This window comes from Lithobates pipiens, unplaced genomic scaffold (genome assembly GCF_037356315.1).
Source record: "Lithobates pipiens isolate NorthernLeopardFrog02 unplaced genomic scaffold, aLitPip1_a1.2 Scaffold_19, whole genome shotgun sequence".
NCBI classification, from domain to species: Eukaryota; Metazoa; Chordata; class Amphibia; order Anura; family Ranidae; genus Lithobates; species Lithobates pipiens.
The window spans coordinates 496,715,516-496,743,089 of NW_027507764.1; the positions used below are offsets into that span (position 1 = coordinate 496,715,516).

Below are 27,574 nucleotides of genomic sequence, written 5' to 3' on the forward strand. Positions count from 1 at the left end.
GAGCTATTTAATGCCGTGTTTCCATCTACTTATATCCAGATTTTCAAGTTATGACACCATTATTACCCCTAACAGGCTCAGTGAGGCCTTAGGTCCTGCAAATTTTATCTTTCATTTATTCATTTATTTAAACCCTGCCTTGGTGGAACTACGGAATTTTATTAGAGTTTTACTCATGACAATTGCTTATGACTGTATTTACTGCTTTGTTACCTTGTATAATTTTTGACTATTTGACACCAGTTGTCATATTCTGAGACAATTGTACTATCATGGATATTTTTGTCACTGTATTTACCATCTATTCTGATATGAACAGTATATGTATATTTACAAGCCACCGATGTGAATAAAAATTCCCTCGTTCAACCTCAATTACTCAATCGCTATCCTGTGCTTCATATAAAGTCCCAACCCTTGTGCTCTCCTCTTCTCGATATAAGGGATGGAAATGTATGACCTTACCGGGTCATGATTTCATTTAAAGTCCCATAGGGATGGACATACGTGACCTTACCAGGTCTAGGTCTCCTAAAAGTCCCTAAATGCCTCCTGTGTTTTTCTCAATATAACTAGGGATGGAAGCACATGTTCTAGCTTTATTATTATTATATTTTGACTACCACTCTTGCACTATTCGACCTAATGTTGAGCCTCCCCTGTTTTGTTATTTGTTTTATTGTTTATCCATTTATACCTGTATATCAATCCAACTTACACTATGTGTTTGAAGCGTTGGCTTCTGCTGTGTGGGATTGGCTGCCGTGGTGTTGTGTTTCTTTCCTCATCCGGGGGCCGTGATGCGCACTGCGGACCTCCGCCGATCCCCCGCCTTGTGCGTGTGTGGGAGGCGGGGGTGCCGCACTGCGCGTCGACGTCACGCATCCCACGCTGCACGTGCGGCGTTCGCCGCGCTGTCACGTGCTTGCGGTTGGGCTTTTCAAACTCGTTGGCAACGGAGGTGTTCAGGTGTTGGCTGGTGGGATATTGTTATCCTGACCGGCACCACCCCCCCCCTCCCCCATACCTGCCATACGGCGTGACGTTGGTGGGCGGTCCTGCGGGGGCGTTTATATGGCGGCATGTCTCCAGGGCGGTCTTGACACTCGAGGCTCTCATCACACCAAAACACACAACTCGGAATTCCTCCTCCTTTTGATCTTGTTGTCACCATAGGTACACCTACACTATAGTATTATTTTTAACTGGTACTTTAGTTTCTGTTTTATCTAATTGACCCACCTATGCCTCTGTTACTGTTTGTATGGCAGCCTCTCCGCCTGCCTACTTTGCTTCCTAGCATCACAATTTTCACTCTCTTTCAACAACGGTGCTGTTTTCCCTTTTCATTCTTTCTTACTTCCTAGTCACCTTTGACCACTAGTCTAGTCTAATTTCCTTCACTTTCACACAGCTTTGCCTCGTAGTTTCATGCCCGCCCGGATCTGTGCCTGCGTGTGCGCCTCTGGTGGGCTGTCTGCCAGGGCTCCCGGATGGGGGTGGTATTTGATGCCTCGGCACCCCGTTATCACACCATTAACTAACGGATCTTCATTAGTAAGTATGTATTTTGGGGCTGTTTTGGTTTTTACCCCACTCCCCTGAACCATTTTAAAATTCTGACCATGTCCTTACTATTTTTTTCTTTAGACTACCACGTGCATGCTCCTGATGAGTGGCATGTCAGCCACGAAACGCGTAGAGCTATTTAATGCCGTGTTTCCATCTACTTATATCCAGATTTTCAAGTTATGACACCATTATTACCCCTAACAGGCTCAGTGAGGCCTTAGGTCCTGCAAATTTTATCTTTCATTTATTCATTTATTTAAACCCTGCCTTGGTGGAACTACGGAATTTTATTAGAGTTTTACTCATGACAATTGCTTATGACTGTATTTACTGCTTTGTTACCTTGTATAATTTTTGACTATTTGACACCAGTTGTCATATTCTGAGACAATTGTACTATCATGGATATTTTTGTCACTGTATTTACCATCTATTCTGATATGAACAGTATATGTATATTTACAAGCCACCGATGTGAATAAAAATTCCCTCGTTCAACCTCAATTACTCAATCGCTATCCTGTGCTTCATATAAAGTCCCAACCCTTGTGCTCTCCTCTTCTCGATATAAGGGATGGAAATGTATGACCTTACCGGGTCATGATTTCATTTAAAGTCCCATAGGGATGGACATACGTGACCTTACCAGGTCTAGGTCTCCTAAAAGTCCCTAAATGCCTCCTGTGTTTTTCTCATCCTGGAGTTAAGGGCAGCTTTTCAAGCTCTGCTAGCCTTTCGGCATCTGATTTCAGGAGCCTCGGTCTCACTCAGGCTAGACAATACCACAGCAGTGGCGTACATAAGAAGGCAAGGGGGTACCCGAAGTCTATCCCTTCTCCAGGAGGTGGAACCGATCATGACCTGGGCTCAGAGGAACCTGAAGGATCTGACAGCATCTTATGTCCCAGGGATTCAGAACGTTCAGGCAGACTTTCTTTCCCGGATACTTCTGGACAACAACGAGTGGTCTCTCCACGAGGAAGTGTTCAACTGGATCCTGACGATGGGGCTCTCCCCAGAAGTCGACCTGTTTGCCTCCCCTTGCAACAAAAAACTAGAGAAGTATTATTCAAGGTACAGGGATCCTCAAGCCTACGGGGTGGATGCCTTGACAGAGAAATGGTGGTTCCACAAGGCCTATGCCTTTCCCCCAACTCCTATTATTCATCAGTTCCTGAGGAGACTCAGGTCAGAGACAGCAGAAGTGATAGCCATAATTCCCTATTGGCCCAACAGACCCTGGTTTCCGCTTCTGATGCTCCTCAGTGTCAGGGATCCAATTCCTTTACCATCCAGGCCAGACCTTCTGTCTCAAGGGTCGAGATTTCATCCTTGCCCGGATCACCTGCGCCTAAAGGCTTGGTTTTTGAAAGGGGACGGTTGAAGGCTTTAGGCTGTCCTGAAGAAGTCATTCCCACTCTTCTTAGTGCTCGAAGAAGCAGTACTAACCGGGTATATGAGAGAATTTGGGCGAAGTTTGCAGATCACTTGTCTTCAAGGTCCAGTTCCTGTAATACCCTGACAGTCCGGGACGTCTTAAGCTTCTTGCAATCAGGATTGGATATCTCCCTTTCGGTTAGTTCTCTCCGGGTCCAGGTTTCAGCAATTTCAGCTTTTTCTGGAGTCGCATGGGCCAATCATCCCTTGGTCCAACAATTCTTCAAAGGAGCAGTCAGGCTTAGGCCACAAAGGAAGCCTAGATTCCCCAAATGGGACCTTCCATTGGTTCTAGATTTCTTCTCTCAACTTGACAGAACGCTCTCAATCAGAGAATTAACCCTTAAAACCTCTTTTCTGGTGGCCATAACTTCGGCGAAGAGAATCTCCGAAATTCAGTCTCTAGGTACAAAGGAACCTTTTCTCACCTTCTTTCCAGATAGGGTGGTCCTAATTCCGATGTTGGGGACAAATCCCAAGGTGACCTCTGTTTTCCATGAAAACCAGGAAATCACTCTTCCTACCTTCAATTCTGCTGGAAGTCAAGATCCACATCCACTCGATTTGGGAGTTACTCTAAAACAATATCTGGATATTACAGCTTCTTTTCGTCAATCTGACTTCCTCTTCGTACTATTCAACGGGAAAAGTAGAGGCGCCAAGGCCTCCGTTAGATCCATCGCTGCTTGGGTGGTTCAGGCAATTCAATGGGCTTATAGAGAGAAGGGCTTGGCTCCTCCTGAGGCGGTTACAGCTCACTCTACCAGAAGTCTCTCAACCTCATGGGCAGCTTTGCGCCACGTTGCACCTGATGTAATCTGCAGAGCGGCCTCCTGGTCTTCTATTCATACTTTCATGTCTCACTATTGTGTTGAGCCAGCTTCCTTATCCTCTGTTGATTTTGGTTTGAAAGTCCTGTCGGCCGACAGTGTTAAATAAATCTTTTGTTCAGCATTTTTGCCCACCCGGGTGTGTTTGGCGAGTTATTTCCCACACGTTGCTGCCATGGAGTCTGTCAGGAAAATGGAAAATTCCTATCAAAATACTTACCGTAATTTTCCTTTCCTGATGGACTCCATGGCAGCAGGAGTTCCCTCCCAAATGGCTGGAGTAGGCTAGTTACCGAACACGGCCAGGGGCAGGGAGCAAAGATTTATGGGAGTAGTGTCCTATGGGTAGTGGAGGCGGGACTTAACCCACACGTTGCTGCCATGGAGTCCATCAGGAAAGGAAAATTACGGTAAGTATTTTGATAGGAATTTTCCATTTTATAGGAGACAGGGTATTACATCTCTATGTACATGTAAAAGAATAAGAATAATGAAAATGAACAGAGAGGGTAAACATTTGCTGTAGGTAATGTTGATAAGTGATACTCCAGTCATTCCTATTTTGTTTTTCACTTGTAGGGGAAACAAGAACATGAATACTCAGCAGTCATAAATTAAGTTGGTACTGTTTAGGTTATTGAGAAAGTATTTAACAGGTGACGGGTTGGCATGGTAGTTCAACTTGGTTGTTGGGCTGGGTAATCCCATCCCGCAGTCTAATTCGTTCAGTATAGGACAGGTCTGTCCTTCTGTAAGGGGTTCTCACACATGATACGCTTGGTCGGCTTTTAATGTTCACGGTATTTCACGTGGGACCAGCGGCTTCCCAGACGACCGCTTGCGGGGGGGGGGGGGGGGGGGGGGAGGGGGGCAGGCCTGTGTAATAGTGGCACCAAAGTGCCATTTCCCTTCTCAAGTCAGGTTGTCCCATGGCGTCAGACCACCAGTTCTAGTTAGGCCACCCAATTCCTCCATTCCTCATCCGTCACCTGGTACTCAACATATTGACTATCTGCAAATAGGCAGCTATAACCATTCAAGTCATAAAGTATTAGGAAGTAGTTAAGTGAGAAAAAGAAGGGAAAAGAAAGGTGGTTTAGAACATACCTGAAGCCTCTCGCCTGACTCCGCCTCCTCTCCGAGCCCCGTCAACCTCTCCATACATGTTGGATGATCAAGAGGGTGGGTGAAGAGAGAGAATAACATCTTGTCTCCCTGCCTATGATTAATGAAATGATAAATTGAGTGTTGGAGTCTCCTCAGCTCCCGGTCCCCATCTGTAAGCCCCGGGAGCGTCCCTTTAGGGGTGGCTCCGCCAGTTCCAGGAGGGCCACATCCAAACTGGATGGGATGTGTCCAGGGCTGCCAGATTGCGGTGAAGCGGTCATGGGCCCCCCTGCAAGTGGTAATCCACCCCTCTGCCTCCCAGATGTCACCCACCCTGTGACGCCACTCCTCCCTACTTTTAGGATTTGCGGATGCTTCCAGAAAGTAGGGAGCAGCCGCTTATTTGCATTTAGCAAGTAAGGCAGCACACTCTTCTTGTACTGGTTCATTGGCATGGGAGGAATGGGTAGCAGGAAGTGAATCGGGGACAGAGGAATCTATGCCTGTGATTTCTTTGATCAGAGATTTAATGTCCTCCCAATAATCTGCCGGCACACAGTACCAGCGCATGAGTAGCTTGTAGTTTATTTCTTGCATCTTGGAGTCAATTGAGCTGGACCAGGTAAGTTGGTAGAGGCAAGATATTTGGGCAGGGGTGAAAATTATTTCCAAGTCCCGTTCCCAGGCTCTGATGTAAGTGGGCTTCACTGTAGGGGATGCAGAGTTAAGCAGTTGGTAAAGTTCAGAGACCATGTGTGGTATTGGTTCTTCCACTATGAAGAGACATTCGAAAGGTGTGAGGGAGGAGATGTCCCGTATGGAGTCTCCCTGTGTTGTAAAAAAATGGTGGAGCTGCCTATACCGCCAGAAGTCCATAGAGAAGCTTTGATCTCGTAAAGTTGGATTTTTTCTTTTTAAACACGGGTTGTAATGTTCACCAGGTCATGGCCGTGCAGATGAGCAGGTAATTCTAAGCAGTCCTCTAGGGGGGCTTGTCCAGGATGCTATCTGCAGTGGGCCGTAGCTGACCTAGACTGGAGCCACAATCTGCGTGGGAGGCCACCTCCATGGCTGCAGTTGCTTGGGGTAGAAATCATGGGGCCACAATAGACAAAATCACCATTCTGGAGATCTCAGGAAATGTGCATACAGAGAGAGAGAGAGAGAACAGAAGGTGGTGGAGAACTCTGGCACCAGGAAACCGGGCCTACCTTGAAGCCTCAGAGGAGTTGGATCAAGTCAGAGCACTGATAGAATGGCAGGAAGAGGTGCCAGTGTGTTTTCAGGGGCAAGAGGCACAACTGACTGAAGAAGTGACAGCAAGGGTGTTCCCACTCAAAATGGAGAGAGACCAGATCGAGAAGTCATCCTTGACAAAAACTCATGAGAAGGGTCCTGTACCTGTGGGAACCGACTCGCAAGGGCCAGTGCTCCTCCTCCCTTGTTCTACACAGATATGTCGATTAGTCAATAGCCTGGTGAAGAATGCATCTGGGAATGCTAATCAGAGTACTGAAGACTTTGATTTTTCTCAGGGCAATTGCCAAACCCTGTGGGAGAAGTTGAGTTTGAAACATGGATGAGCCAGGCTTTACGAGGCCATGGAATAGTGGACTGTTCCAGAGACTGTAAAATTACAACAGCTTAGTGAGAAGCCTTCGATGTCCTGCGGCTGATGTGATCCATAATCTGAGGATGGCAAGAACACTTGTATTGTTATGGACTACAAAGACTCCTTGTATGCTGTCTTTGGAAGAGTTGATACAACTGCTGACTTGATGTATAAATCCAACCACACTCACCAACAGAGGGGAGAAAGTCTATATGAATACATCTCCGAGTGGACAGGATGCTGCATCAAATCATCCTCAAGAAGGGCATTGACCCTAAAAATATTGACTAGGCCCAGCTGGATCGGGTTCTGCATGGGCCCCGGCCCAATTATCCCATTGTGCTAAAGTTATTGCTGAAAAGAACTCAGGTAGTACCCACCTACCTTGAACTAATAAGGGAAGTATGAGAGGAAGAGGCTCTGTTGTAAGAGAAAAGTCACAGATCAAGAGAATTCTCCGATGAGGATAGTGGAACTGAGTCTGAACCGAAGGGATTGGCCCTCCCTGAAGTCTAGTAACCAGTAGCAGAACTCGTGCCAACCAAACTGATGGCTCAGGTAGCTCAGGCTCAAACTCAAATGTATTATGCTCGGATGAGGGTGATGGAGACCTAAGCGAGGGTTTAGGAGCAAGGTACTCAAAAGAACAAAAACCGTACCCAGAGCGAGAAAAGAGATGTTATGGATGCGGAGAGGCTGGACATTTCCAATGTAAATGCCCCAAGTCTGGCATTAGTCAACTACTCAGCAAATTCCTAACAGCCTTACAGAAATTGCTTATGCCAAAGTCGATGGGAATCTTCAAGGGACCTCAGTGAGGGAGCTAGTTGAGAGTCCCAAGGGAAAACTGCTCTCCAACGATAAGGAGAGACAAGAAAAGAGACAAAGAGAAAACAAGCCTCCAGTCCTCTCTAATATTTCGGTATATAAGCAGGCCACAGAAACAGTCCCTCAGAGAATGGAAGACAGGGACAGGAAATCAATGCACACCTTGCTAACCGAGTAGTTAAACCAACTCCACCACCCTCAAAAGGGATAGCTGGGGTACAAACCATAGAGTCACCTGTAAGAAACTTACCCAAGAATATAGTGGGGCCCTCCCCTATAGTGCCGATACAAGTAGAAGGCATATATACACAAGCATTGCTGGAGACTGGAGCCCAGGTGACACTGCTATATCAAGACTTTTACCACAAGTACATGAAGCATACTCCTTGTGCAAACCTGATGAGGTACAAATTCGGGGTATCAGAACCCAGAAGTCTCCATATAATGGTTACATACCCTTCAAAATAACCTTCGACTCTGCTCTAGCAGGAAAACCAGAAACCTTTGATACATTAGCTGTTGTATGCCCCCGACCGCCAAGAGCCAGCCGAAGTTCCCTACTGATAGGCACCAACACCAACTTGGTAAGAAGGCTACTCACTCCGCTGACCTTGGAGGGTGCTTCTGTTGGAAAGATGCATCCTCAGTTGAGCCAGGCACTCCAGAGGGTGTTGCAAGGGAGGAAAGCACAAGTAGAAGGAGTGGGAAGATTGTGGTGACTGGATACCCAAGAGAGGGTGATGCAGCCTAGAGAAAGGGCTTGTCTAAAAGCCATGGTCAAGCTGTCCTGGGACCAGCCGGGCCCTTACGTGGTGGTAGAAGCTGATCCCGTCGAAGAGGAGGTTGGGATAGACCTGGTCCTGGAAATTGTCTCCACTCGTACATTGCTAAGAAGTGGAGGGATAATTCCGGTCAGTGTGCGCAATGTCACTAGCCATCTGGTCTGCCTAAAGCCTCGAATGGTGATCGGAAACGTGAGTGCTTCTACTCCGATAGCAGGAAATGAGGTTGCTCAGAAGGGAAATGGACCTAAAACCACTGTCCAATTCTTCCCCCTTCCTGGGAAGAGAGGATTAAAGCTCAGATAGCTTGATGGGAGAAGATGTTCTCCAAGAATGACTTAGATGTGGGTTGTGGTAAGAGCGCTCAGCATCGGATCCGACTGGCTGAAGATAAGCCATTCTGAGAGTGAGTGAGGTGAGTCCCTTTGTGTGACCTGTAGGACCTTCGAGAGCAACTGGCTGAGCTAAAGAAGTCAGGGGTCATTAAGGAGTCCAGGAGCCCTTATGCTTCTCCGATTGCGGTCGTAAGGAAGAAGAATTGGTCCTTTTGGATGTGCATCGATTACTAGACTTTGAACCGAAGGACCATCCCAGATCAATACTCCACCCCTCGCATAGAAGAAGCCCTGCAATGCCTATCTGGGGCCAAGTGTTTCAGTGTGTTGGATCCAAAGAGCGGGTACTACCAGATTCCCATGCACTCAGAAGATCGAGAAAAGACTGCTTTTATTAGCCCACTGGGGTTTTTCGAGTTAAACCGAATGCTACAGGGATTAACTGGGGCCCCTGCCACTTTCCAGTGGCTGATGGAGAACACTGTGGGTGATATGAACTTGGTAGATTTATTAGTTTACCTAGATGACATCATCGTGTTTGATCTCGCGCTGGAAGAGCACGAGGTCCGGTTGGAGAAAGTTTTTCAGCGTCTACATGATGAGGGGTTGAAGCTGTCATTTATTAAAATGCCAGTTCTATCAGACTTCAGTCACATACCTGGGGCATGTGGTGTCTGCAGAGGGGGTAGCAACTGACCCTCAGAAGCTAGAGACAGTTACTTCTTAGCCTCGCCCCATACCGTCACTGAATTGAGGTCCTTGTTGGGTTTCTGTTAAAACTATTGAAAGTTTGTGAAGAACTTCTCGCAGATTGCTCAGCCGTTACAGGCTGTTACAGAAACAGATGGAAGGGGAACAGCAGAAACCCCAGAGGGGAGGCCCCAGGAGGCCTTGGGAGTCTATAAAGGAACAACGGATGGTGAATAGGGATGGGCAAACGGTTTGGCACAAGCATAAGTTCGGGCCAAACTTTGGTTGTTCAGACGTTCGGCGAACAACAAACATTATGCGGTGTTCATGGCAAATTCGAAAGCCGCGGAACCCTGTTAAAGTCTATGGGACACTAACATGAAAAACCAAGTTATTGTCATCAAAAGTGTTTGGGGACCCGGGTCCTGCCCCAGGGGACATGTATCAATGCAAAAAAGTTTTAAAAACAGCCATTTTTTCAGAAGCAGTGATTTTAATAATGCTTAAAGTGAAAAAAAAAAAAATTCCTTTAAATATAATACCTGGGGGGTGTCTACAGTGTGTCCGTAAAGTGGTGCAGTTTTCCTGTGTTTAGAACAGTACCACAGCAAAATTACATTTCTAAAGGAAAAAAGTAATTTAAAGCGGAGGTCCAGCTGAAATTTTTTTTTTTTAAAGTCAGCAGGTACAAACACTGTAGCTGCAGACTTTTAATAAGCACACTTACCTGTTCAGGGTGCCCGCGATATTGGCCGCCTGAGGCCGATCCGTTCATCGAATCGGGTCCCGGCGCCACCATTTGAAACAGGCAGTGGAGCCTTGCTGCTTCACTGCCCATTTCCTAGTACTCATACGTGAGTCGTGTGGTGCTTTGTGAATGTAATTTTGCTGTGGTACTGTTCTAAACACGGGAAAACTGCCCTACTTTACAGGCATACAATAGACACCCCCCAGGCACTGATGATCAGTGCCTCGATTACCTTTACACATCTCCCCTGTGAGGATATGCCGCTGATTGGCTCTCATCGCCTCACACTCTGTCAGTGTGAGGCAAGGAGAGCTGATAAACGGCACTTCCTTGTTACAGCTCTGGAAAGACATCTTATGACGAAACGCATAAGAAGGGCAAGGACGCTGAGGAATTTTGTTGGTTGTATACCTACTTATCCTCTCATTTCAGGTAATCTGCCAGTTTCACCTTTATAGTCATTGATTAATTTGGCAAACTCCCAAAGGCGACCCCCCACCCAAGAGTCGGGCGGGGGCAAACCTTCATGTGGCAACAGATTTGCTCGCAGGCTGGTTTTGTCCCTCAGCGGGCACCTTGTCGGACAGGGAATGCTTACCTGCCGACCAGGGAACGAAAAATCCACTTCTGAGCAGAAAAGGAGGGCCCCTGCCTGCGGCGTGGCTCTTTACCCTTTCTGGGCTGAGGGAGCAAAGGACTCTTTCCCCCTGTAATATTCTTAATAATGTCATCCAGCGAGGCTCCAAATAGCCTCTCACTTTGGAAAGGCAAATCCGCCAGAGCTTTCTTAGATGCCTGGTCTGCAGACCAGCATTTAAGCCAAATCAGGCGACGCAGCACTACTGCTGATACTGAGGCTCTAGAAAGCAAAGGGGCCGTATCCAAGGCCGCCTCACAGACATACTTAAGGCCATGCACCAACTGGTCTGCCAGTTCCATGCAGACTGGGGAAACCTATTCCTTCTCCAACTGGCGGTGCAACAACTTAGCCCATTCAGTAAGCTTTTATGACACCAGGGCCGTGGCTAACACTGGCCGCAATGCCGACCCCACCCCTGTAAACATGGATCGGGCAACCGCCTCAGCCCTTCTGTCGATAGGGTCCTTGAAAGAGGGGGACCCTTCCACCGGAATCACAGTTATCTCATTTAAGCTGGGTCAACAACCGGAGATGTACATTTTTTCAGGAAACTCTCCTCAAAGGGGTAACGAACCGCCATCCGTCCGGGACTGAAAAGGCCTGCTGCGGGCTTCCCCACTCCTTGTAAATAAACGTATCAAAATAAGTCAAATACGGAACACCTTAGCAATGCGGGCCAGCTTGTGGGACTCAAAAGGGACCAACACCTCTGCAGATGACCCCCCTGTATCCTCTATCTTTAAGGTATCCTGCACCGCTGTGATAAGTGCTCCCACTAGCGCTTTTTCCTCACTGTCTGAACGGTCATGGTCCGCATCCTGTGAAAAGTCAGAACAGGGGCCAACTGTCACATTGGGACCCGAGTCTGAAACAGAGCTTTCACCAGAAGATGGTGGGGGCGTATTTACCCCCCTTGCACACGCACACCGCTTCCACCCTGGCAACAAAGGACTCCAGGACTGCCAACAGAGCGTCCATAGGCACCGCAGGTGCAGGGAAACCGGTTGCTATAACAGGGATGTCTGGGGAAGAAGCGCCAGCTTCTGATGCCATGCTAACCCCCTCTCACCTGTCACTCTTAGGGACCTAAGGCAAGCCTCAAAAAATGCCCACCCTCCTAGCTGCCACAGACTGAGGGGCCCCCCACAGGACTCACCACCCTGACCCAGGTACTGAACTGTGCCACCGCTGTCCGCTCTCCCCTCTGCCTGCCACAAGGTGCTGTGTGTCAGTTTTGCGTTGTTCCAGGTTTAACCAGTGCGCAGCACTAGAGTATAACAGATCTGAGGCAACTAAACCATGGCCGCCGGCCTTTTCAGCAAAAGCGTCCAAAACCACCGGAAAAATGGCCGCAGCTTCCACGGCGGCCAGCCCCCACATGGCAGCACAGACACACCAAACCGGCACTAAAACAGAGAAAAAAAATTGCAGGCAAAAGTAGATGAGAGGCAGTACCTGCCAAGAAGAACATAATTCTACAAAGGGCCTTTAGCCACTTATCAGTTGGGTCCCTAAAAGCAGGAATGTCCTTTACAGGTATGGTAGTAGCCTTGTCTAGAAACTGCTGCATCCACAATAGGAAGGGACCATGTTTGAGCTAAATGCTCACTAAGCAAGTACAGAAAAAACAAACAATTGGGTGTCAAATGGTCTCTAAGGAAGTTTACAATCTTCATGCAGAAATAACTAAAAGAGCACAAAGCAAGAGAAAGCAATGGTAGAACAGTTTCATCCTCTGGGTTACAATTGATGATGAAAACACCAACAGAAAGAATATTACTAGAAAAATTAAATTTTTAAAGCAGCAGAGATGAAAAAAAGATATCCATCCTCCCAGGAAGCTAGTTAAAAATGAAGCAATGCTGATAGAAGGATGGTTTATACTGGCCTACAGGTTATTTTGTTTGCCAGTGTCTAATCCTTCTGAAGGTGGCAGTATCACCCAAAGGTTACGTGTCCCTTGATTGACGGAAATTTTTTTTCTTGAGTTTCAAGGATTATTTCAAACTTCTCTTTAATTTGGCTAACAGGAGGAAGAAATCAGAGAGTTAGAGCCGACAATGTGGTGATATCCAATGTGGTGAGAGAGTGACAGTCTGCGTGGCCCTGGAAAGTCACCCTACTTCTACAGTGTTTTCACAAAGCACAACATGGGTAGATAGAATTCATGAATCTTGTTAGGTTTACACAAACTTTTTGAAAGGAGTTGTCCTTCATACATCAGACTTAACTGGAGCATACTCAATGAACATTTAAGTATCTAGCATGAAAATTTAAAAATTTCCCAACATTCCACAAACCTACCATTTATTGAGAACGCTAATGTGCAGGTTTCATACACATAGTGGTAAATTAAAATTCGAGTTGGCAGTGCCTGAAAATGAAGGCCATGACAATAAATGTTCCTCTCTTGTAGATTTGAAATGATGATGTTAATATTTCAGCTCTGCTGTGATAGGAGATGTGCACTATCCGATACATGGGTGTGCAATGCTGGCTTTCAACACCAGTGTTCAAGAGGGAATTCAGAGTCGTTTTCACCCTGCCATTGACTTTGACAGGCTGCAGGTAGTGGGTCTGGATGCTGTATCTGGACACACTAAAACCCAGGGATTAGATGCACAGGGTGTAGATGCCCCACTTGCAAGTAGCTCAATTGGTAAGAAATAAAGAAACATAGGGGGTTATTTACAGATGGTAAATCCACTTTGCACTGCAAGTGCACTTGAAAGTGCACTGAAAGTGCATTTGGAAGTACAGTCGCTCTAAATCTAAGGGGTAGATTTGAAATGAGCGGAAGCTCTGTGAATTTATCATCCAATCATGTGCAAGCTTAAATGCTGTTTTTTATTTTCCTTACATGTCCCCCTCGGATCTACAGCGACTTTAATTCCAAGTGCACTTGCAATGCAAAGTGGATTTTCCTTTAATAAATAACCCCATTGTGCGCGTTTCACTTGTAGCAAACTATCTTCAATGCAGGACATCTACATCTATCTTACAATGGCAGACACCCTTGTTTTTGAAAATGGACCTCCAGATACCCTTTCTTTGTTAAACTGAACTGCATCACATCACAGGCACACCTGCCCCTCTTATCCCTCAAAGTAGCAACTAGGACTGCTGCTAGTATGCTCAGGCAGCGAGCAGTGCATTTTGGAATAGGGAAGTGTGTTATGCTCCTACTTCCAGTAAATATTAAATTGCTGAGGTAGCGCATGCTGCTTCTGGACCTCAATAGGACTTAATTTAAGGAAATATAAATGGTGTCAGATATATTAGTTTAACCATGTTTGAACTAAGTACATATTGAATTTAAAGTGCAGTTTTTACCATTTTCAAATATTTTACCTGTATTAAGTCAATTATATTTAAAATGAGCTTTTCCTTAAAAAAAAAAAAAAATGTATAAATGAACCAAAGTAATGTAATATGTAAGTACCTGCCAATGTATTTAGGAGCGCCTCGAGCCTTCAAAAGCTTTTTTTTTTTTTTCATATGCAAACGCTGAATGGCCACCCTGACTATTGTAGCAATCGAATACAAGTAATTGTGGAACACTCTCATGGATACTACTAAGGCCCCTTTCACACACCTTTCATTTCATCAGTTCAGTCACATCAAAACGGATGAAGTATTCATCAGTTTTTCATCCGTACTCATCATCCTTTCATTCGTTGTTCAAACGTGCTCATCAGTTTTTGTTTTTTACATACACTACCAATGAAAAACAGGCCATTCTGTTTACATCCATTTTTTGTGCAATCCATCTTTTTAATGGATGAAAAATAGGGATTTAAAAAAATCGGATGTTGACGGAAGTGTATGAAAATAGGTGATCATCCGTTTTTCCATAGGAATGGATTAATGGCCATTTAGGATCTGTCAACAGATGGATGAAAAATGAATGAACGGTCTTGCATGTTCAAACCTGTCTTAGATATTTTACTTGATTGGTGATGCAGAAAGCAGTGACAGCACAGAGTTACATACCTACTTCCCCTGTATAGAGTTGTGTGTGCTTATTCTGCAGAGGATTATCTAGAGAACTTGTACATATGAAAGCTGAGGTCTAGCCTCATCTTCAATATTGGACGGTTGTACAGGCTCCTTTCCAGTGCTAAAATTGTTTACTTTGATTTCATTACACACTGTGAGATTCTAAGATTGTGCATTAGAAGCTGCAGCAATATCCCCATTTGAACAACTCTGTATGTGTACTTCTGCAATGCACCACACCCTATTGACTTCCTATTATAAAAATCAATAGACCCACAGGGAATTTGTTCCAACCCATCATGCTGAAATGGGAGCAGGACCTAGACAAGACCTTGACCCCTGCACAGAGGCAACCATATTCTTTACTTTGCCCAACTCAACTGATTCTTCCTCTCTAGCAGGCATAAGGAGGAGGGGTATAAATTGTTGACAGGTTGGTATAAAACTCCAGAACGCCTTCATAAGGTCTATGCAAATGCCTCTCTGATGTGCTGGCATTGTCAACAAGAACCTGGTACACTGCTACATCTCTTTTGTTTGTGCTCCCACATATTTCCCTTCTGGGAAATTACATAAGATGAGGAATTCTAGAAGACCCACTTTGTAGCATGTGTAAAAGGGCCCATGTGGACCTGACCCATCTACTATGACGTTGTCTCAAGCTCCAACTTCATGGCAGGGGGGCATCGGCATGATAAATAAGGCTTTGATCCCAATAAGGTGACCGATTCAGAAATGTATTTATAATAACATGATATGAACTCAACCTCTATTAGATACATTTGCCACAGGTACCATTGGAGGAAAGGTATGCTTAGCTCCTCTTTAAGTGGAACTATAGTTGTAGCCACATATTCCTAAAGCCTGCCTTGGACTAGAGCTGCATGATTAAGCATTAAAAAAAATCACTATCTCGATTCAACCCCCCCCACGATCTCTGTGCAGAATTTCCAGATTCATTCATGTAACAACTGTAGAGAGTTCTCTGCTTACTCATCTGTCAAAAGAAAAAAAAAACAGGCAGTCTGACAAGTTTTTCACAACATTGTCAGTGCTAATGGAGAACTATAAACATTGTAACTTTTCCATCTTAGAGCAAAGGGATAAACTTCGGTGTGTAAATGAAGGAAGTTTAACCACTTATTTCTTACAAAGTTAAAATCTGTATTTTTAGCTAGAAAATTACTTGGAACTCCCAAACATTATATATATATATATATATATATATTTTAGCAGAGACCCTAGGGAATAAAATGGCCATTGTTGCAATATTTTGTGTCACATTGTATTTGCGCAGTGGTTTTTCAAACGCAATTTTTGGGGAAAAAATACACTTCAATGAATAAAAAAAAAAAAAACAGTAAAGTTAGCCCAATTTTTTAGTATAATGTGAAAGATGATGTTACATCATGAGAATTGTGATCTTTATTCTAAGCAAAAAAAAAAATCACGATTCTCATTTTAGCCAGAATTGTGCAGCTCTATCTTGGACCTATTGTTCTTTTTAGTACCCTACACATAGCTTTTTTTGCCGCGGTCTTCTGGGCAGTAGGCTCATATCACAGGACCTTCTTTTTTTTCCTTGGTGGCAGGTGGTCTTTCCTTCTAGATTGAACGGTGCTCAGGTAATAAGGTGTGAGCCTCGGGTGTACAGCGGGTTGTCCTTGGAGGTGGGTTCATGATAGTCTGTGTGCAAAGGGAGTGGGTTGGATGACACTGGCTGTCATTTACCTGGAAGATTGGCAACATAGAAGTACAGGGGAGAGCTTCGGCATGAAGCTGTTATTGCTCCAACAGTTGTGGTTCTTTTTTGTTTTTTTTTCACAGATGATCAGGGTTTAAAGTAAAAAAAATCCTGGAGTTCTACCCTAATATCTGGAGCTAAATTAAGTTTAGGTAAGGTCATATAGCCCTCTTTTTTGCCCATGTGTACTGGAATACCATCAATAATGCTGGCTGGCCTACACAGTGCACACTGTAGCTGATGTCTATATATAGTTATTCCGGCAATAACACTGTACAGGTATTTCTCCCTTGATTTAGTTCTTATTGTTTTGCCTGGCAACGGTGTTTGTTTTCTCGGTGCATCTTGCCAGCACTCCTCCACATGCCGTGTAATATTGACTCAGCGCAGCTTGTGGATTTCGCCATGTCACAGAGATGAGCCTAGACAGCGACAAATGATGTTTTGCTGAGCACTTTGGTTACAATGCAGTTAAAATTAAACAGAGTAGCAGCATGTAGGAGTAAAAAGACAAGCAGATCCTGCAAGATATGGAATCAACTCTAAAATGGATGCCTTTCGTTTAAATGGATTCGCTTCACTTCAGATTACTGGAACTATTATAAAACATTCAAGGCTTGGGGCCAGAATGAACGGAAAATAAATAGACAGTCAACCTGTTTGCAATAAAAGACGATGCAGATTTACAATAACTGCAGAGGTGATTTCAGTGCATTACCGGCATAAGCAATCCTGAGTGAATGTGATTCTTACCGCTTGAAATATTTGGTAAATAATTTACAGAAAGACATATGTGCTTGTCATAAATACAGGTATGAGACTACACAGTTCCCCCAATCTGAACCACAACTATAAGGAGAAATGTAGGGGAACAATAGAGGTCACAGGGAACAAAGGGACTGTATCGGGTATACATTTTTTTTTTTTTTTTAAATCAACAAAATAGATTTTTGTTGAATAGAACACAAGGTATTACATGTTACAGTTGTAGAGGCATACAGCCCATAGAAAACAGGAGTTGTAATCTTCATAACAATAAATAAATGGTAGTAACTGTATAGCCAACTAATCTAAGAACCAACTATGAAGCACTGCACAAGCACTCTTGGAAAGAAAAGTGCAAACAATTAACCACATGCTGACCAGCGCGCACGATGTACGTCGGCACAATGGCTCGGCTGGGCAAATGGGCATACAGGTACGTTGCTTTAAATCGCGGTATTGTGGGCGCGTTCGCCGCTGCGTACTCCTCGAATGTGCTCGTGGGTCCCGCGGACTCGATGTCCGCCGCGGGCCTGTGATCGTGTCACGGAGTGGCAGAACAGGGAGATGCCTTTCCCCGTTCTGCCTAGTGACATGAGAGATCTACTGCTCTCTGTCATCGGGAGCAATGATCGCTGTCATGTCAGTGGTAGCCCACCCCCCCCCAGTTAGAATCACTCCCTAGGACACACTTAGTCCAGCTGGTAGTATAGAGCAGTTACTTTGTGTTATAGCGATCCCAATTCCATCACACTAATGTCAAATATCGCATAAAGCAAATCACCTCTGACAGGCCTCTTATAGTCTCATACGGTCACTTAAAGTTAGTGCAGGAAACCATCTAGTCCATTAGTAATCTGTCTAGAGCAAGCTGCAGGGGTGCCACCTCCAGAGAGTTCAACCAACTCTGCCAGATGTTTATACATTTTTTAGGCAATTTCCTATGACAGTAGGTGTTTTTTTTTCTCAGATAAGAATAGTATTAACCATTGGGATCCACTGTGCCTCCCTCGGGACCTGTGCCAAAAGCCAAAACTGGGCAATCAGCTTCCTAGCCAAGTATAAGAGCCTCGTGAGGGTGATGTACACCAGAGGGGGATACAGTTCCTCAGTAAGACTCCCCAACAGGCATGTCAACAGGTCCATTGCCAGCTGAACCTGGTACACATTGTTAATTTTGGTGACAATTCTGCTCCAATATTGCACCAACTTGGGGCATCTCCAGAGCATATGGATGAGGTCGCCCGGATGAGCCTGACATTTCAGACAAATGGAAACCTCTCATCTAGGTATAAATATCTGAAGAGTGGTTCAATATTGTCAGCTGAGGTCTGACAGATGCTAAACCTTTACTTGCACTTGCCAGGCTCATGATGTCTCTGAAAACAAACTGTTACCCATAGCAATTAGCCTTTTCTGGTCTTTGCTTACATAGTCCTGAATACAATATGAGGCTTTGTGCCGAGTACACTGATCCATTCATATTAGTTCCTGCCCTACAGAAGCACTGAACCTAATGTCTGTACTGTACAAAGACGAGGCCATGTTATCCTATCCACTATGCTACAAAGCACTTGCACCCTCTCTTTTTGACATATATTCTTCAGGCCATTCTATACAAAAAGCCTACTTTCCTGCAGCCATTTGCTACTCTACGGTGTCTCTACCCATCCAGTAAAGTGTAGATCAGAGTTTTTTTGAGCCATATTTAGCCCTCTCACTCCTTTTGTGACTGGTTTAAAGTGAAGTTGTTGTTTTTTTACCTTATTGTTAGTGTAAATACTTACGTTATGTGATGCCACTTGATGTGTACCAAATCAGGTTGTCCTCTAAGCCCTGGCACAGCTTTGATGTCTCCTTCTAAGGCCTCATTCACTTGGATATACACCTGTGTGGGGGCCATGTTTTGTCTGCACCAGTGTTCCATGCACCCCCATACAGGCAGTCCCCATCCATGTCAATTGGGATGCAGCAGCTGCACGGAAACAGCTTCTGCCCCCAATTTAGCATTCATGTGGGTGTAGGTACATGCCTCTGAATGCAGTGCGACTTCAGGCAGACACACCTGCATCCATACAAATGGCCCTCACACTGGAGTATGCTTAAAGTGGTTGTAAAAGCACAATGTTTTTACCTTCATGCATTCTATTCATGAAGGTAAAAAACTTTGTGTGCAGCAGCCCCTCAATACTTACCTGAGCCACCTCTTGATCCAGCGATGTCCATGAGAGCCTTGCCTCTCTGAGGACTTGCACTCTTGATTGGCTTTTGACAGCAATGGGAGCCATTGCCAATCACAGCCAGTGAGCCAATCAGAAGACAGAGGGGTGGTGCTGTCCTGTGGCTCTGTGTGTGAATAAACATGCAGAACCATGGCTCGTTACAAGCTGCTTGCTGTGGAGGCACCCGGCAGGAGGGAGGAGGCAGGCACGCCAGCAAGGGACCCGAGAAAAGGAGGATCTGGGCTGTGAAAATACCTGCACAGAGCAGGTAAGTATAACATTTTTATTTAAAAAAACAAACAAAAAAAAAAACTTTAAAGCGGACCTTTAGTCATTTTTTCAACTTTTCATCTATTAAATCTACTGCCCTTGTTGTTTTAACTTTGGATAGTAAAACATTTTTTTTCTGACAGTAAATACCTTATACAGCCCACTTCCTGTATCTTGTCAGGTCATTAGCCTAGGCTTATGACATCATGCACAGTGCTCTCTCTCACTCACTGAGAGGGCCAATGAGAGCTGCAGAGCTGGAGGTGTGCCTCTGTGTGTGTGTAAATCCAGGAAGTGAACAGACAGCAGCTTCAGCTGCCCCCAGAATCAGCGGAGGGAGATTTCTGCAGCATATTTGGCAAGTACAGAATCACAATATATATAAAATAATATGTAAAGTGGTTGGAGGGAAGCTTCAGATTGGCAAAGAGGTTTTTATTACAAATTATGTGAGCAGACTGCAGTTCCTCTTTAAGTACACCTGTGTGAATGAGGTCTTACAGTTTCCCACAGAAGCAACCGTGTGTTTACCCCTGGCATGCATACCCATATGGCATGTCTACATGGGTAAGCCACTTCTACTCTCCTCCAGTGCAAATGTTTCTCCTGTCTTCACTGTGTCTTCTGTACACACCCTCCCCCTACCTGGGAGTTCAGGGAAGCAGCACTATGTGGCTGGGAGTGAGCAGTGGAGAACAGAGAGTTATGTGAGTGTTGAGCACACACTGGGGCATTGAAATTTACTGGAGCAAGTTGCACTGCTTACAATCAGTTTAAAAAATTTAAAAAGCTTTAAAAAGCTGAGTGTTTAGTACTACTTTAAGGAATTTAACTGAACAAAGTCCCAGCTGTCTTCCAGGTGACAAAGGCTACACTTTCTTGCATAATTTTGAAATATAATATTTCAGTAAATATTTTCTGGGATACAATATAGTAGCAATTGTCGTTATATTTTGTTAATTACCAAAGATCTATATTTTATTTTGAAATTCAGCATGGCCCTCAGTAGACATGACGTGGGCCCTTCAAAAATCGTTACACTCGGTTAGACCCCATTTTTCACTTGAGTTTGACGTGTCTGATATAAATACTGTATATGAACACAATTGATGGGCAATCCTTGCAGAAGCATAAGGTAAACTTATGGGTAGAATAATTTTTTTGCAGCTTAAAAAAAAACAAATTGATAAAAGATATGAAGCTGTTTAGAAAAGCCTGAGGCTTCAATTCTCATTTCACTGCAATTGTGAATGTGGTGTTTTAACAGCTCAAAAACGCAAAAAAAATAAAAAATAAAAAACTGTTTGTTTAATGCAATTTTTTTTTATTTTTGCAACTTAAAAAAAAATACAAAAGTTGATAAAAAGGTATGAAGCTGTTCAGAAAAGCCAACACTGAAGCCTGACAACATTGTTTGTCCTCGATATTTGTGAACAGGTTAATAGAAATAATATATTTCCATCATTCTCCCCATTGGGTGGCTCATTCTAAATATACTAACTCAGCATCCTCTTTTAGCAAGTGCCTGTTGACATTTGACTTACTGTTCATATGAAATGAGTGCCAAGCTGGGATCAGTGCACAGCACATTGCACCAGGGCACTGTGTAAGGACAGCTTGTATCCTCATAGACAAAGTCTACGTGACCTCTGATCACAGTTCAGGTTTGGCTGTTTGTCATGTTCTGGAAAACAAAAGAAATATATTCTCTCCCGGGCTGGAGGAAAGGGTCACCATCACTCTGCTCCATGGAAAGGTGTTTCCACTCCATCAGTTCAGACATGGAAACATTCTTATAGGGCTTATTAAGGAGCCTCCCATGTGTGATCTCTTTTCCAGTGGAACCACCTGAAATGAAAAGATGTAGCTGAATGTATGAAATAACAATATTTATAATCTTTTATTATCTCGATATGTATGCATACTACAGGCAGGGCTGTTTTTTCTCAAACAATTGGTGCTGCAACTCAACCACGACCCCCCCAAGACCCCTCCGCCGACTCACACCCTCCAAATCACATCAAATAGTGGGTGTGGTCAGTCAAATTTCATGAACAGTAGAAGGGTCTTAAAGGGGCATTAAATACCAGGATTGCATTACATACAGAGTTCAGGGGGGTTACACACAGAGCGCAGAGCTGTCACTTGTAAACACAGAAACCAGACTTCTGTGTTTACAAGTGATTGTGGTAAGCAGGCCCCCTCCAAGGGTCTGACCCAGAGGTGGTGGAACTGAGTTCCACCAAGTTCCCCCTGAAAAAAATCCCTGACTACAGGAAGTTATAAATTGATGGAAGCAAGAGAACCAAAATGGTATTTATTCCATGAGCACAATACTGCTTAGTGTGGATGTCTTAAAGCCCTGCATTGACACAATCTGCATGGAGTTTGTATGTTCTTCCCAAACTTCTTTTTACTGAAAGTTTTTTTTCCCCTAATTCAGATCTGGTCAGCTATTGCATGCAATGGAAGATGGCCACAGCCAAGTCTTAAATTAATCTTTCATAAATGCCTGACTAATAAAAAATAATAAGATCTCATTAACATCAAGGTATTTTTTCACAGAGAAGGTAAAGCAGACTAAAGATGGGTAGATGTCCCTCTGAGAATCATAGGTGGGGAAGCCATGTGTCCATCCTCTGCAGCACTCAGGCTTGTCTGGAGTATAGAAGGACGAGACACACCGTGAAGTTCTTCCTTTCCTCAGTAGACAATGGTCATCTCTGTCTCCAAGTTAATAAAGTGAGAGTTATAGTTCCCTATGTTTGAAACCAATATCTGTGATAATGGAATGCCAATAGTCTGGTTGACACAAGTCCATCCAATTCAACCAATAGGAAGCTGCCCTAAGCTGTCACTGCCTTGCCCATAAGCAGGTCACCATAGGAAACATGCAGGGACGCCTGCATTGGAGGTCCGCAAATCTAAAGAGGATTATACAAGGGCTGAGATTTTGCATTTGTTTCATAGGTAATGGTACAATTTAAAGTGAACCTGCCAGCCCTAACTTAAGGTAACAACAGTGATGCTGTGCAGGGACCTTGTGGTGCCCGCACATGGCAATGCTAATCCTCAAATTATCCCTATGGAGGATCCTAGACTAAGGTTATACATAAGCATTTGAAATAAAAGCAAACCTATTACTTTTACCATTTAGGGTTCATGCATGCTTGCATTTAATCCTGAAGCTAGACAGAAAGCTTTAGACACTGCAGGAAAGATGTAGGTTACCTGGATAGTGCTTGGTATGTGTACAGTCACACTCCAGCAAGTCATGGGTCACACAGTCACTGTCTTCATGCAGCGTGAAAAGGTCTCTCAGCTCATCCACAGAAAAACAGAAATGTTCCGACTTCTTGGCCAGATCAACGACAGCCCCGGAGAGACCCTGTTTACTAATTTGTCTCTGATAAATCTTTTCCTCCAAAGTACCTGCAAGAAAATGTGACACAGGAGGTCAAACATACACCAGGCTAATGCATAGGTCAGACATAGTTATAATGGGGCTGATGTACTAAAACTGGAGAATGCAAAATCTAGTGCAGCTCTGCATAGAAACCAATCAGCTTCTGTTTTTTTTTCTGTCAAAGCTTAACATGTTACTAAACCCACGACAGTAAAAGTAGTCTGTATATGCAGAAAAGCATGGTTGTTATACTATATTGTAAATCCTGCTCATTGTGTAAAAAAGCGGTTTGATCCTGTCCCCATTGATCCTCCCCTTCTTTTACTGTCCCCAATCCATCTGTTGAGAGAACAAAGCCTTGGGGGCATTCTGCACATGCTCAGTTTGGTGTGTATTGCTAGAGAGTTTTTTTTTTTTTGGTAGGAGGGTGCATGTGATCGGCACAGGGCCCATCAGCACTGTCCAGAGAGAGAGTCAGGGGTCCTGCAGCCTCATAGGACAGTTAGAGGAGACTGAAAACTCCGCCTACAGGGTTTAATCAGTGCTCGGCTGGACACTGATAGAAGTAACAAGGCGCTAATGAATGAATGAATGAAATACTTATATAGCGCACAATGCGAACTGAATCGCCTCTAGGCGCTGATGAGAAAAGGTATTTAGCAGTTTATATTTACTAAAATAATTGCATTTCCATGTTCTGTGTACTGTGGAAGACCAGATATAGTGAGTGCGGGCTCCTGGGTTTAGTGGCTTTAATTGAACAAGCTGAAGTTAGAAGCTGATTGGCTACCATGCAGAGCTGCACCAGATTTTGCACTCTCCACTTTTAGTAAATACACCCCCCCAATTATCTTTTGTACAAAATAAACAGTAACAATATTATTTACATAAAAGACTGATCACAAGATACACATGCAACACTGTCAGATAATAATGAAGTGATGCTAAAACCAGTACAAATCAAAATATAAAGACCAGACTTGACCCAAGAAATAATGTAATTCTTGTGGCTGCCGCACATGCTCCCACTAGTTGGTGGTTTTGCTTTGGTTAAATATTTGTCCCGGGTTGTAAAGCAATCTTCCTGTATACACATTTACAGAAAATGAGATGTAAAAAGGGATATCTTTACTGGCTTAAAGATAATAAGAGAGTAGAATAGGTTAAAAGGCACAGAGGAAACCAGTGAATCTAGCCATAGACATGCATGCACAAACAGTCATCCCAAAACTATTTACCTTATTATTAGCATACAATAAATTAAAGTAATTCATATTATTATTAACCACTTGACCTCTGGAAGATTTACCCCCTTTATGACCAGGCCATTTCTTGCAATATGGCACTGCGTTATTTCACCAGACAATTGTGCGGTCATGCAGCGATGTATCCATATGGATTTTATGCCCTTTTTTCTCCCACAAATAGAGCTTTCTTTTGGTGGTATTTGATCACCACTGCGTATTTTTATTGTTTACGCTATACACAAAAAAAAACCCTGAATATTTTGAAAAAAATATATATTTTTTTTACTTTCTGATATAAAACCTAACCCATAAAAATTTTATTTCTTGATAAATTTAGGCCAATATGTACTCTGCAACATATTTTTGTTAAAAAACAAAACAATAAGCATATAGATTGGTTTGTGCAAATGTTTTTGCATCTACAAACTATGGGATATATTGTATTTATTTATTTTACTACAGTGGTCATCAAATCCTGTCCTCAGGGCCCACTAACAGGCCAGGTTTTATTATTACCCATGGGAGATGCAGACTAGAATACAATCACTGAGCAGCAAATTATATCACTTGTGATGTATTTCAGTTATCTTGCAAACCTGGCCTGTTAGTGGGCCCTGAGGACAGGGTTAATGACCACTGTTTTACTAGTAATAGCAGCGATCAGTGACTTATAGCGGGACTACGATATTGTGGCAGACATTCGGACACTAACACTTTTTGGAGACCAGCGACAATAATACAGTGATCAGTGCTTAAAAAAAAAAAAAATGCACCATCGCTGTACTAATGACACTGGCTGGGAAGGGGAACATCAGGGGGATCAAAGGGTTAACTGTGTGGCTAGCCAGTGCCTGTGTAGGAGGTGCTTTTACTAAGAGAAGGCATGGATCCATGTCCCTTCTTTGCAGGAACACAGGAGCCATGCCTTCCCTACTGACAGATAGGTGATCTGCCTTGTTTACAGAGGCAGACTGCTGTACTGCCTCTGTGCTAGATGATCGACGAGTGCCAGCGGACATCGAGCCTGCAGTACTCACGTTGTGTGAGCTTACAGCGGGAGTGAGCCGGCACGCATGCGCGCCCCCTACCCAGCAGAGCCGGATCACGTATACGTATATATGTGATCTGGCGCAGAGGTGCTGACCTGTAGCAGTAAAACTGCTACAGGGCGGCCGTTAAGTGGTTAAATATTACTTAACTTTAAACTAGGGACTTCATTAAGTTCTAATGGTTGATGCATACTTTTGCAATGGTTTGGTTTGGCCTCATGCGCACTGAGCTTTAAAAATGCTGCTTTTAAGGGTGTTTTTTTTCTGCCTCTGTCCATGCACACATTGGCGTTTAGAAGCATAAAATAACATCACTGCCAGCACATCCAGGAGAAGCAGCATTTTGGCAGAAAAAGCACTTAAACATATAAATGCGCCAAAAGCTGCGCTAACACTAGGCATGTCAATTGCTTGAGCGTTAATTCATTTCAATGGCAAGGAATAAATTATTATTCTGAACAATGAATTGAATTAACACCCAAGCACTTGAAGCGCCTAAATGTGTTTTGATGCGGTTTTATGTGTTAAGCGTTTTTTCTGCCAAAATGCTGCAGTCAGGAGTAAAGGCGTTTAGGAGAGATGGGCAAACGTCCTGTGCGCATGGGACCTAAGATGGGGTTCTCGTTCAGTCCAAATACATGGTGATTTTTGCTCACCTTTGCTTTTTCTGTAGCTCTGTGTGTTCTTCTCAAATACATGGCTGTGTGATATTGCTTTCTGTCCCCCTCCAGACTAGCTAGGCAAGTTCATTAGTCATAAAAAAAAAACAAAAAAAAAACAAAGGAAATCCAGAATCTGACAAACTCTCAGAAAAGAAAACAATTAACTCTTTAAAGCGGGAGTCCGCCATTTTTTATTTTTTTAAAAGCCAGCAGCTACAAATACTGCAGCTGCTGACTTTTAAAATAATGACACTTAGCCGCCCAGCGTGCCCGCGATGTCGGCACTCGAAGCCAATCTCTCGATCTACTCTCGGGTGCTGCTGCCGCCATCTTGGGTGTGGGAATCAGGAAGTGGAGACTTGCGGCTTCATTTCCCGGTTCCCTACTGCGCATGCGCGAGTCACGCTGCGCAATAAGGATGGTCCCCGCTGTCTCTGGGACCCGTGTGTTTCCCAGCAGACAGCAGGGGACCTTCGGAAAGGGGCGTAGATTCTGTGGAAAGGGGCGTAGCTTCTGCAGATATCTATGCCGGAAGTGGGTGCAGATACCTGTACCATACAGGTACCTGCACCCCCCTCCCCCCTGAAAGGGGCCAATTGTGGCGTCGGAGGGGGGGAGGGTTCCAATGAGCGGAAGCTCCACTTTAGGGTGGAGCTCCGCTTTAACTTGGCTAAAATGATATTCCATATGTTCTTGTGTTTATTGAGATAGTAATTAAAATCTTACTTTTCAAAAGGCATGTACTCCTTCCTGCTGAGCACTGTATACCATAGTTTGTGGACTATACCTTTCCTACAGACTAAATAAACACTTTGGTTTTTTCAACAAAAAAACCTAAGAAATGTAGCAGACTACAGTTTGACCTAAATTTATGAAGAAAGATTATTTATTTGCAAAATTCTATAACAGAAACAAAGAAAAACTTGTTTTTTCCCCATGTATTGAGTATAAAATTAAAACCCAGCTGTGATTAAATACCACCAAAAGAAAGCTGTATTTGTGTGAAAGCACTGAAAATTGGCATGGGCAGGAAGGGGGTAAAAGTGCCTGGTATTGAAATGGTTTAACATAGACAAGTCATACAATGTTATATTGTCAAGTTGCAACAGTTCCGAATATGTATAGGGGATAAAAGAAGTATTGAACACGTCACTATTTTTCTAGGTAAATATATTTCTAAAAGTGCTATTGACAGGAAATTTTCACATGTCGATAACAACCCATGCAATCCATATGTGCAAATAAACCATAACAAATAGGGTCAGAAATGAAGTTATGTGTAATAAAATGGAATGACACAGGGAAAAATTATTTAACACACTAACTGAAATGTACTTAATACTTTGTACAAAATCCTTTATTGGTACTGGCAGCTTCAAGACCCTCCTGTATGGAGAAACCAGTCACATTCGTTGTTCAGGTGTTATTTTGGCCCATTCTTCCACACAGTCTTCAACTCTTGAAGGTTCCGTGGATCTGTTCTATGAACTCTGAAGTTTAGTTCTTTCCAAAGATTTTCTACTGGATTCGAGTCAGGCGATTGGCTGGGTCATTCTAGCAACTTTATTTTCTTTCTTTGAAACCAATTGAGAGTTATTTGGCTTTGTGTTTGGGATCATTGTCTTGCTGGAA

At 43.8% G+C, this 27,574-nt stretch overlaps 1 protein-coding gene across 2 annotated transcripts in view; it reads right to left on the bottom strand.

Moving 5' to 3' along the window:
• Positions 1–20,881: 20,881 nt before the first annotated feature.
• RAD54B (RAD54 homolog B) overlaps positions 20,882–27,574 on the bottom strand; it is a 165,589-nt gene continuing 158,896 nt past the window's right edge. For both annotated transcript variants that reach the window (XM_077493041.1, XM_077493040.1), the window contains exons 14-15: positions 22,810–23,010; positions 20,882–21,426 (exon numbers count right to left, since the gene is read on the bottom strand). In XM_077493041.1, the coding sequence (XP_077349167.1) occupies positions 21,239–21,426; positions 22,810–23,010 (389 nt within the window). In that variant the 3' untranslated portion in view covers positions 20,882–21,238. The remainder of the gene's footprint in view (positions 21,427–22,809; positions 23,011–27,574) is intronic.